We start from the raw sequence: 12187 nt of genomic DNA, 5'->3' as shown, positions 1-12187 counted from the left end.
CACAAGGCAGTGCGACCATGTCCTCTACCGACTCAGCCAGAGCACACCTCGACCTCGTCCATGATAGGTTAGTCATAAACACATTTGTCGGACATCCCCAAATATGGAAGTGACGTAAACTAGCTTTACGACCCTTCTATAGTTCAAAGGGCGTTTCAGAAACACTCTTCGATGGAATTACGTTCAAATATAAACTGCAGTCTCCATTGTGTAACCCCAAAATGAGCCAGACAACTAAGCATGGTTAATCATTGATCGAACCATGTCCAACAAGGTTATGTTTCTCCTTTCTGATACACCATTCTGTTGAGGTGTACCAGGGGCTGAGAGTTGAGACGTGATTCCATTTTGTATCATATAGTCCTGGAATCTCAAGTCCATATACTCTCCACCTTGATTAGATGGAAATGTTTTAATGGTTTTACCTAATTGATTTTCAACTTCGGTCTTATACTCCTTGAACTTTTCAAGGGCTTCAGACTTGTGTTGCATTAGGTATAGATAACGATACCTTGAATAATCATCTATAAAAGAGATGAAGTATTCATACTCTTCTTGAGCTTTAACATTCATCGGACCACAAAGGTCAAAATGTATAAGTCTAAGGGTAACCTTTTCCAGTGAAAGGTATTTTAGTCATATTGCCTTCAAGACAAGATTCATATGGGGGTAAATAATCGTCTTCTAACTCGCTTAGAAGGTCATTCTTAACCAACCTAGCAATCCTATTGAGATTAATGGTGACCTAATCTTAACTGCCAAAGATAGGTATTTTTTTGGGAGATTTTTTTTGCCTTTTAGATCGTGTTTTAGCATTTTTAAATAACTCAGTATTTAAAACTACTTTAGTTATGGTTGGTATTAGCACATACAAGTTTTTTTCTAACTTGGCAGAATAAATGTTAACACCATTTCTGGAAATGAATACTTCATTCAAAGAAAATGAAACAGAGTACAATTGTTCTAATAGACAAGAAATAGAAATCAAGGTCCTCTTAATTTTAGGAACAACATATACATTATCTAATAAAATATATGATTTCTTGTCTAAAATAACTTAAGCACTCCTACTGCCACAATTGAGATGACTCTCCCGTTCCGACCTTGAGCTTTCCGGCTTCAAGCTGCCTCAAGGAACTAATTCTCTGAAATGAAAAACAAACATGGTTAGCAGCTCCTGAATCAAGTATCCAGGCAGAGTAATCATTCTCCACTAAACAAGTTTCCGAAATAAGTAAATCATATTTACCTTTGTTGACTTTCTTTTTCTCGGCCAGGTATTTCGGGTAATTGCGCTTCCAATGTCCGTCCACGTTGCAGTGGAAACATTTTTCTTTGTCTACAACCTTGGCCTTGCCTTTCTTGGTAACTGCAGCAGCGAAGTCAGGTTTAGGCCCCTTGTCAGCAGCTTTCTTCTTCTTAAAAGTCTTACTTCCGGAAGAAGAGGGCGCAAACTTGATTCTAGAGGTTGAACCTCGGTGGAACCTTTTTGAGGTGGCAACGTTTGCTCCGCTTATTGTCCCTTATTGTTCATACCTGACTGGTAGGTCTGCAGCCTGTTTAAGAGCGTGTTAAGAGTGTACTTCAACTTATTCATCACTGCATTGCTGCGAAATTGTAGGAAACTCTTCGGAAGAGATTTCAGAATGAAACTGATCTGACTCTGCTCGTTTATAACAGCCTCGTTTGTCTCTGCCACATTGAAGTGGACCATCAGGTTGAAAATGTGTTCTTGCACTGATGAGCCCTTCTTCATGTACGAGTTGTAGATTAACTTAAAGGCTTCATGTTGAGCCTGTGAGGATGGTGCTCCAAACATGTTTTGCAGCAAGTCCATGATCTCCTTGGCGGTGACCATGTTCTCGTGTTTCTTTACAAACACATCAGATATGCTCGCCAAGATGTAGACCTTGACCTTGTCATTAGTCTTAATCCACCGATCATAGGTGGTGCGCACTCCCACAGTGGCGTTAGGCATAGGAGCTTGAGGACAATCCTCTTGCAAGACGAACTTAAGATCATCTATCACTAGTATAGTGTTTAGGTTCGATTTACATTATTTGTAGTTCTCGCCATTAAGTTTTTCCGCGGCAAAGAATGCAATTATAGAAGTAGGCATGCTGAAAATAAAAACAAACCTATATTAGTTTCATGCATTATCCTTTAAATCCAATCAAATTTTAGAAAAAGTAATTAAGCACTCTAACAAAATTGTTTTGCAACGACGCTTCAGTGATTTAGAGCAACAGCCACCATAGGGCAGATAGTTACTCCTTCACTGAATTGAAACATTTTCAACTAAATCTTACACCAGAATAACTCTTATTCCTATAATCTTTAGTCATCGTTTATTTGGTCAAGAAATTGCTAACTAGCTTAACAACTCCTCGTAAGTGTGATCTATCATTTTCAAACCTCAGAGGTCTGCTCCAATAATCCTGCCGTAGAGAAGGAAAATATTGGAGCAAAACCTAAGAGACCTTTATCCATTTATGGAGTTTGCCTTGGTTTTGATTCCATACAATGGACCCTCGTAGGGATGATCGCACCAGGACGACAAGCAGGTCATGTATGTAATCTCACGGTACAAACTAATGGTGGAGACCGTAGGATGTGTTGTCACACGTTCTTCTCCCACTTAATATGAATATTATCTCCATTTACCTCGATATTGAACCATGCAAACACCCTCCGTAGGGATGCTGCTCCCAGGGCGACATGAGGCCGAGCATGAAACTCAAAGTGTGAACATTAAGGGGAAACGAGAGAGAAAAAAATATGTTATATATACCTTGTAGATAAAAAATATACGTGATATATTACACATTCTCTTTTGCTCCCACTTAGTATTCTAAGACTAAGGTATATTAATTAAGTAAATTCCAGCTAAGTGAAATTATCTGAGTGAATTTTTAGTCGGCTCAATATAACTATTTATATTGGAAGTTTTACATTTATGTATTAGTTTATTAAACGTTTCAAGAAACTCATGATATTATTGCATGCATATAAAATATTGACTAATTCAACCTTCAGGTCTGTTCTCAGGTAGAGATGTTCCCTTACGGTCAGCTTAAATACCTCAACCTAGACAGAACCTTCCTTAGACAAGGTTCCCTTATAAGCAATATTTTATATTTAGTCTTTTATTATGTCATTTCAAACCAAGTTAAAAACAAAATAAAAGACTACCCCCTAATCATATTAGAAGATATGACCTAAGGTCTAATTAATTTTAAACCCCTTTAAATTAATTAACTTAGACCTTATGTTTCCATGCAATTCTTTATTATAGATTTTAATTTCTATATACCAAAATTTTATAACTCTTATAAAATTCAAGAAATTAAACCTATAATCATGCATTGACAATATACATTAATATAACAATTATATTAACTCAAGTAATGTCATGCTTAATGCAACTTTATTTTCATCTAATTAATATAACACTTATATTAATCAATTATGAAAATTAAAACACGCATCCATACATTATAACAATTTTAACTATATGGTTACATACACAGTATATATCAAATATACATATGATGCATGTATCCTATGGTGAGATTTTAAAACTATATGTCATACATTATGCAATATACATTTAATTAAAATATACATTCAAAATGCATAAAATAATGAAATAGCAAAGTTGGAACGCATTTTGACACCCTAAGAAAGCAACAAAAGTAATAAAAAAAAAAAACGCCCGAAACAGCCATCGAACCCCGAACCAGCACGTTAGAAACACCCGGGACAGCACCGCAGCGGTACAGTGCAGCGCCGTGGTGCTGTCTACTGTTCTTCCACAGTGTAATGGGGTTGCTGCAAATTGCCATGGCGCTATATACGTGGCTTGCTTCGTCTTCTTCGTCGTTTTCTGCAAAATTTCGTCAAATCCGAAGCCACGAACAGCTTTTGAGCGACCCAGACTTACAGACTCGATTAATAAATTAAATATAGAAAACAACGGGCCCTTACAAGAACAAATCATGAAGAAAAATGCTATCTATATGCCAAAATTCGTAAACATCCAACCCGCAAAACCCATATTCCGAAAATGCAGAATTATCCACTATTTTGTATGATTTTGATCCTAAAAAATTTAGAACATAAACACCCCTCTGATACCAATTGATGGGACGTTAATCCCGCAGCGGAAACGACGATCTTGTTTTTTAATTTTTAGGAACAAAAACCACAATACCAAAGAAAAATATAGGGGAAAAAGTAACTTACATTTGAAGACCTTCAAATATTCTCCAATGAATCCGTTCAACACCACCATCGATCTTCCCAGCTATCCTTTGGGAATAAGAACTCGCTTGTGGGAGCTTTTATTTAGAAGCAAAAAGGGAATCAAGAGAGATTGATTTTGAGAGAATGCAGAGGTAGACTTAAGTTCTTTTCCTGTTTTGAGAACTATTCTACAAAAATAGGAATGATGTGAGAGTTACCCCACGTCAAAACTAACCCTCCCACTCTCATGCAATTAAGTAGATGAATGTTTTATTTTATTTTAATATTAATATTAATTAAATTAATAATAATAATTAATAATAATAATTAAGCTTATTAATTAATTACTAATTAACAATTAATTAATTATATATATTAATTAAATAAATAATTAACACTTAATTATTTATTACCGTAATAGAATCATATTTTAAAGCATTTCTCGTATGACCTAGAGTTGTAATGTACATCGCATGCACATTATTTTTAAACTATAGTTTTAATATGAATCCTATTCATATTTATTTTTATTTTGAATCCCATTCAAATAATTTCTCTCATAATATATAGTTTCAATTTAGAATTAACATATACTATAATGTATTAATATACATACATATAATTTCTTGAGCAATTTGAACATTTCAAATTTTTCCAAATACTTGATTCTCGTTTTACCCGTTGTGAGCTAGCAAGGGGATCTAATGGATTTATAGATCATAAGCTCCAACGATGCGAGATTAATCAGTCAAACTCATTGACCGAATTAATCAACATTAGTTAACTACTGGCCACTTCACTAAAGACCCGCAGTTGCATTCTTCTCACTATAGAATATTTTCGTGTCCTCACAAGCAAGAGTCCATAACTCACTCAGGATTGAGAATGAGTTGCTTGGTCATCCGAAGAAACAGTAATCTATTAGTTAACGATGTTATATCTAAAGATTGACTATTTCGTGGTCCGGTCTTATACAAACTCATTGTATAGGATACCTCCACTCGCATGTCTCTATACGAATGACTTGGATTGGGTCATCTGTAACATCTACAGAGCGAGTCGTATCCATAGTGTTGCCAGGATAAGGTAGCCAGCCTTATCCATATACTATAGACCCTTTAAGTTATTTCAAGGACATTATCCACTTGTATATCGGGGTACATCAAATATATACCCAGTATATCTACTGTCCCGTTTACATGATAATAACCTTGGATGTTTAGTTTATTGGATTTGGACAATACGATGCTATGAATTCAACAACAAATTGATTGAATATAACTTTATTGAATATCAATTTGATTTAACATAAATACAAACTACCAGTTTATGGTAACACACCCAACACGACCCCCGTGGCCGCACAAGTCAGCCACGACTACATTTTCCCATCCATTAGAAGATTACTTGGAGGGAAAGAGTTCACATTTGTTTAAATCAAAGTGGTAGGAGATATATTTCTAAACATGTTATATTTTCCCAGCCACCCGTAGTTGTGTGCACCTGATTTCCCTTGTTTACAACGGTAAAAAGAAGCTAGTTAGGTGTTGTTTTCCATTATTTTACACTTAAAAACAGTGTTTTAAGCTTACGTTAGAGGCCAAAACCTTTGACTCTGATTTACCTTGGGTTATACATGCATATAGAACATTTTAACAATATTTAGAGTTGAATTATAACAAAAATTACGATTTTGTGCAGGAAATTACCAAGCTAGGCTCTTGGTGCCTTGTCCAATGCCGAGAATGCCCTTAATGAGAAACAAACGTTTTAATGTATTTGACATTTTCTCCATACCCCTCCACGTGTCTTCCATGCAAAGAAAGAGGCCAAGTCAATAACAAATTAAGTTGGAGAATTTTTGAAGAGATGACTCTCCATGAAAAACTCAAATCTTTAACCACCGTAAAACTCCCTATAAATTCAGTAGTTTCCTTCACTTCAATCATCATGTGTGATCATTCCAAGCTTTCTACTATTTGCTCTAAGTCTATTTTGTTTTTCTTTAGTTCTTTAGTTGTTTGTTATTTTAAAACTTAGTTTATTTCAAGTTTATGCTTACTTTTCAGCTTGTTACCTTTCAGTGGTAAGTTTTGAACTCCATTTAAATTAATTCCAGCAAGTTTATTAATCTCAGTTCAATTTTTTTTTCTTTACAAAGTTTGTAATCACACAATCTTGTGGACTTGACTGAGTATTAATCCCCAAATCTCGAAAGAGTACAGGTAAGGGTCATTCGGGTTACAACTTCACCATTTTTAGTTTATTATTATTCTATTCTTCTTTCAGTCATGTCTTCTATTTAAAACATCATTCAATTCTGTTCTTCCTTTAAAATGATGAGCTAAATTTACTTTCCAAAGTCCGGTTATAGATAATTAGCAAAAGCTTTAAAAATCCAGCGAGGCAAAAAAGTGTTTTTCACTTCATTTATCATTTGAAGTTGTTTTAACCAAACATCAATTCTTAAAAGGTTGATATAGTTCCACAACTTAAATGATGTAACTTTTGAGAGAAAGACTTTAGACATAAAGATTTCGCTCGAGTAACCTAGACATAGGATCTCGACCTAAGGTTACAGTTGATTTTTATTAAAAATAAGTTACTTTTCTAGTAGAAATATTATGAATGAATTTGTACCTTCAAAATCACTTGGACATAAGAAGATGGCGAAGCATAATCGACAAAAAAACCCGTAGAGGTGCCAGTAGCCTAGTTGGAAAAATTTTGTGTAATTTTTGGCTAATTTGAAGTAATTGTGCTGGGTTTATTCATTAAGTTTTTAAACACTAAAAGCAACACAATTCTTGATATTTGTTACCTTAAAAACAATTGCAAAGTCGCCGATCAACATCATTTTTATTATCCCTGTGGATCGATACTTGGAATACTCATTCCATTTTATTACTTGTGACGGATGTATACTTGCGCTCTATCAATTATTTCAAATTCAATATCCCAAACACCACCCTACTGGTCATGTGTTCTATTGTTTATCTCCTCCTCTTCCAAACTATTTTAACCCACTCACTGCAAGTTCTCTTTCCTAGGTTGGACACCATCCGAACATCACCATTGCTTTGCCACTGCTCACTTCTTAACCTCACGATAGTGCTTCCAAGTTAGTTTCATCTCCTTTCTCAACACCAAATAACACTGACCAACTCATTGTTAACACGACTACCCCACGAGCACCACCCATATCCACCCACCCCATGCAAACTCGAGCCAAATCTGGAATTTTCAAGCCAAAAGCCTTTCAATCCCAAACTGACATCGCTGTCCATCCCACTAAGCATACTTTCGTCAAAGAGGCCCTTGTATCCGAAGAATCGAAAAGTGCCATGTGTTGTGTTTTATGCCTTAAACTCGCGGTTTGTAAATATAAAACAAATATTTGTTCAATAAAGTTGTTATCGAAGTTTCTTTTAGAGTTGCATTAACCCAAATCCAATAAACTAACATCCGAGGTTATCTCATGTACCTGGAACAATATATAACTAATATATAGGGTATATATTTAATAGACAATATATAATTAATATACAGTATATATTTGATATACAGGTAGATAATGTTCTAGTAGTAACCGAAAGAGTCTGTAGTATATGTGTAAGGTTGGGTACGTTATCTTGGTAACACTATGGATATAGTCCACTTTGTAATAGCAAACGACTCAATCCAAATTACTAATGTGGAGACATGCAAGTGGGGGTATCATATGCAATGAGTTTGTATAAGACCAGACTGTGAAATAATTAATCTTTAGCTGTAACACTGTTAACTAATAGATTATTATTTCATAGGAAGACCAGTAACTCAATCTCAATCCCGAGTGAGTTATGAACTCTTGCCTATAAGAGATTGTCCTTTGATTTGTATGGTTGAGAGTGGCTCGGGGTCGCCGACTCAATATTTCTCCCATTTTGGGGACAAGATTGAGTGGGGAGCTAGAAACATAACCACACAAGATGGAATTCACTCGTTCCCAACGTTAGGGTAAGTAGATGAGTGTTCTCTTAAGTGCTGACTCCGAGATGTGAACAAGGGGCCCTACCCTTTCACTTGCTCAAGAGGGACTTCTATTTAATGGTCAGACCATAAATAGGTTGTTTATTAGAGAATCAGTGGTACTTAAGGTGAAAAATGTAACTAAGAGGTAAAACGGTAATTTGATCCAGCTGTAGTTACGAGCACTCGTGAAGGATTGATTTACTGTTAATGGTTAAAATTTCTTGGATACAAAATACTATACACTGAGAAGAGTGTAACTATGAGTCTTTAGTGGAGTGACCAACAGTTAATGAATGTTGATTAATATGGTTATTGAGTTTAATCAGTTAATTTCGTATCATTGAAGCTTCTGATCTGTAGGTCCATTAGGTCTTCTTGCTAGCTCGTAAAGGACGGTTAAGAACATTTAGTCTTGAAAAGAATTTGAATTGTTCAAATTTGTTAAAGGGAATTAAAGTTAAGTATATGAGATGCAACGAATATAATGTATATTGATACATTATGATATAAAGTTAATTTTAAATTGGATTCAAAATTAAACTGTATGTTATGAGAGAAATAATATTTTAATCTGATTATAATATGGTTGATTAATTTAAGTTTAATTTAACTAAATATGATTTAATTAAATTAATTGATTATATTAATTTGGTTAAACTCAATTAGATTTTATTTAAACAATTTAATGTTTTTTTTGTAATTAATTAAATTTGATTTTAATTAAATTATTTATTTAACACAAGAAAAAAAAACAAAGGAGAAAACCTTCCCACTTCCCACCATTTACGTTGGGAAGTGGGAAAATGGTGAGTCGGGAAGTTGTAACTTTCCTTCATCATTCATTCCTTTAAAAGCGAGGTTCCCTCCTTTTGTTTTTGGGGTTCGATTGAATGAGTTTTTGAAACTCCAACACAAAACCTCTCTCTCAATCTCTCGTTCTTCCTCTCAATTTCAAGAAGGTTCATACCAACCGAGTTCTTAACATCAAGAGGAGATAGCGAGAAAGGCTTCTTGGTAGCGTCGATCTATAGTGAAGAACAGTCTTCAAATGTAGATTCTACTTCCCTATTATAATGCTTTTGTCTTTTCTTTGTTATATTTTAAAATCGAAACACAAGTGTTCACGCGCTTCAGCTGCAGGATTCGATCCCTTCACCGTGGACAATGACTATAGAGCTCTATTGCACAATACCACTTGGTCTCTTGTTCCCCTCTCTTCAAATTACGTTGTGGTTGGAAACAAATGGGTCTTTCGTCTCAAGCTCAATCCTGATAGAAGCATCCAAGACACAAAGCTCATCTTATAATGAAGGGATTTCACCAAACACCAACTATGGACTTTGGGGACACGCATTTATTCCTATCATCAAACCTCCCACCATCAAGTTAATTCTGACACTAACTGTTTCAAATCAATGATCCATCTGCCAACTCGACATCAACAATGCCTTTCTAAATGGACATCTCGTTGAAGATGTGTACATGACTCAACCCGAAAGATATGTTGATCCTCTTCATCTGAATTATGTTTACAAACTCCACAAGGCATTGTATGGTTTCAAACAAGTCCATAAGAACTAGTATGACCAGCTCAAGTAATGCCAACTCCACTGGAATTTCAAAAACTCGAAACTTGATAGTTCCTTAATCTATTACACGATAAATGGCAACAAATTTTCTTACTTGTTTATGTTCATGACATTTTACTTACAGGTACATGTCCTTGACTTACCAATAATTCATCAAACAACTCAGCTCTTTATTTTTGCACTGAAGGATCTTGGCCAACTTGACTATTTCCTTGGTATCGAGGTGCAACAACAATGCTGGTGGCCTACTCTCATGCATTGGAGATATATTCTTCATCTTGTTCAAAGCTAGAATGCAACATATCAAATCTTGTCCAACTCCAACTGTTGTCGGCCGCACTCTTTCCATTTCGTAAGGCACTCCCATTGACAATCCTACCACCTATCAAACCATCATTGGGGCCCTCCAATATCTCACACACAAGACTAAACATTGCATTTATTGTCAATAAACTAAGCCAATTTCTCAAGGCTCCTACCTATGAAATGGGTTCTTCGCTATCTCGAGGGTACAATCACCTTTGACCCTCACATCTCACCTAGTTCAACACTTTCTCTCATAGGTTACTAGATGCTGATTGGTCTTGTTGTCTATATGACCGACGATCTATTGGTGCTTATTGCATCTTCTATGACAACTCCCTGATCTCTTGGTCTTCAAATAAGCAAACAATTGCTGCACACTTTAGTACTGAGAGTGAGTATTGACTGAGGTTATGTTGAACGCACGCACTAAGCGTGGTAACAATTCTATAGATACAAGCGCACACCTGTCAGAGTAATATAAAATGGATGGAGTATCCAAGTATCGATCCTCAAAGACTTCTAAATAATTTCCAAACTCTAAAGTTTTAATGAATAGTGAATGTTGAAATGAGTGATTCTTGTAAAATGGGAAGTGGTCACAAATAATGGTTTTGGATTTGGGATTTGGTCTTATAATGGTAAAACCTAGCCTGAATTACTTCAAGTTAGCCAACAAAGAATCAAGGATACGCTAAGGACGATATGCATTTTACTTTAGGAACCAACGACTACGCTTTTCACTTGACTTATGTCTAAGCAAGTTCAAAGTCCTAAGACATTCCCTAATATGTCTATTATGAGAGATATCTTAGTTTTAGGATGGAAATAGTCGCAACCTCGGGTTAAGGTCCTATGTCTAGGCTACTTAACCGGAACCCTTATGTCTAAGGCGCTCCTCTCCTCGGTTTAACCACTCAACAATGCAAATAAGCAACCTTTTCAGTATTGACTTGTAAGACTTACAGTGGCCTTCTCTAAATCCTAACTTTTGGGAAAACATGTTGAACAATGAGTGGAAAGCAAAAACACTACTTCTTAGCAACCCTTTTTAGAAATAAAAGGCTAACTATCCATAACCGGGCTACAGACGGGAATTTAGAAAGACATATTGAAGAAAATACAGCAAGTAAAATGGTTGAAATTGAAATGCATGTGTGAAAAACAAAAGTTAACTAACGGAGAGTTTTGCTCAGGATTGAGAGCTTCGCCCTTCTCTTTCAAGCAAGGGGGAGTGTCACGTGCTCTTTCCTCCAAAAACACAATTCTCTTAACTAAAAATAAAGTAAAGGCAAAGTAAAGATAAGCTAAGTGCTGGATTTTTATAAATTTGAATAGGTAGAAAATAACTAAGTAACAACAGAAACAAAACAAAGCTCAATAAAGGAATGTAAAGTGCTCGGGATTTAAAAACTAAAAGCAACTAATGAAAGCAACTCAAAAGTACTTAGAAAGCAACAAAGAAATACTAAGAATGATCAAGAGAAGGAAGCAAGGCTTGATGAATTTGGTGGAGAAGCTGCTGGAATTTATAGCTGTGCAGAATTGGTTAGGTAGGTCCTAAAACGCTGGTGGATCACCCATTTCCAACTCCTTTGACTGACCAAATCATGCTTAAACTGATAGTGGAACACTTCTTCTACATGTATACATCGGTTGGAACCACCAAAACGCATTGGAAGACGCGTTTCATTAAGGACAAAGTTGGATGAAAACCAGGATTTCTGCAGCCTACCAGGCGCTTGGCGCCTCCAATGAAGGTTTTTCCGTCTTTTGATTAATTTGCACTCCCAAATGGTCATAAAATGTCATAAATACAATATAAGCCAACCACAAACCATCATATATGAATTTTGCATGAATTGGAACTCAAACGACCGAGAAAAAGTCCGAAACAAAGTCAAAACATAGTAAAAACAGGATCTAAAACCTTCTTTTTACGCATGTAAACAAGCGTAATCACACCCCCAAACTTAACTTTTTGCTTGTCCTCAAGCAAAACTTAGCAACTTTAATCAACTTTCTAACACATTGAC

General features: G+C 35.5%; 1 protein-coding gene across 1 annotated transcript; it reads right to left on the bottom strand.

Annotated features, from left to right (window-relative positions):
• Positions 1-1067: 1067 nt before the first annotated feature.
• LOC148211758 (uncharacterized) lies at positions 1068-1978 on the bottom strand. Its single transcript, XM_088122910.1, has 2 exons — positions 1537-1978; positions 1068-1213 (listed from the first exon to the last, which is right to left on the bottom strand). Exons 1-2 carry the CDS (start codon positions 1976-1978, stop codon positions 1068-1070), a joined length of 588 nt encoding a protein of 195 aa, XP_087979036.1.
• Positions 1979-12187: the final 10209 nt, after the last annotated feature.

The sequence above is a fragment of the Momordica charantia genome (assembly GCF_013281855.1).
Source record: "Momordica charantia cultivar OHB3-1 chromosome 4 unlocalized genomic scaffold, Mcharantia_2.0 BLBB01000004.1, whole genome shotgun sequence".
In the NCBI taxonomy this organism is placed as follows: Eukaryota; Viridiplantae; Streptophyta; class Magnoliopsida; order Cucurbitales; family Cucurbitaceae; genus Momordica; species Momordica charantia.
This window is presented reverse-complemented; position numbering and strand designations above follow the sequence as displayed.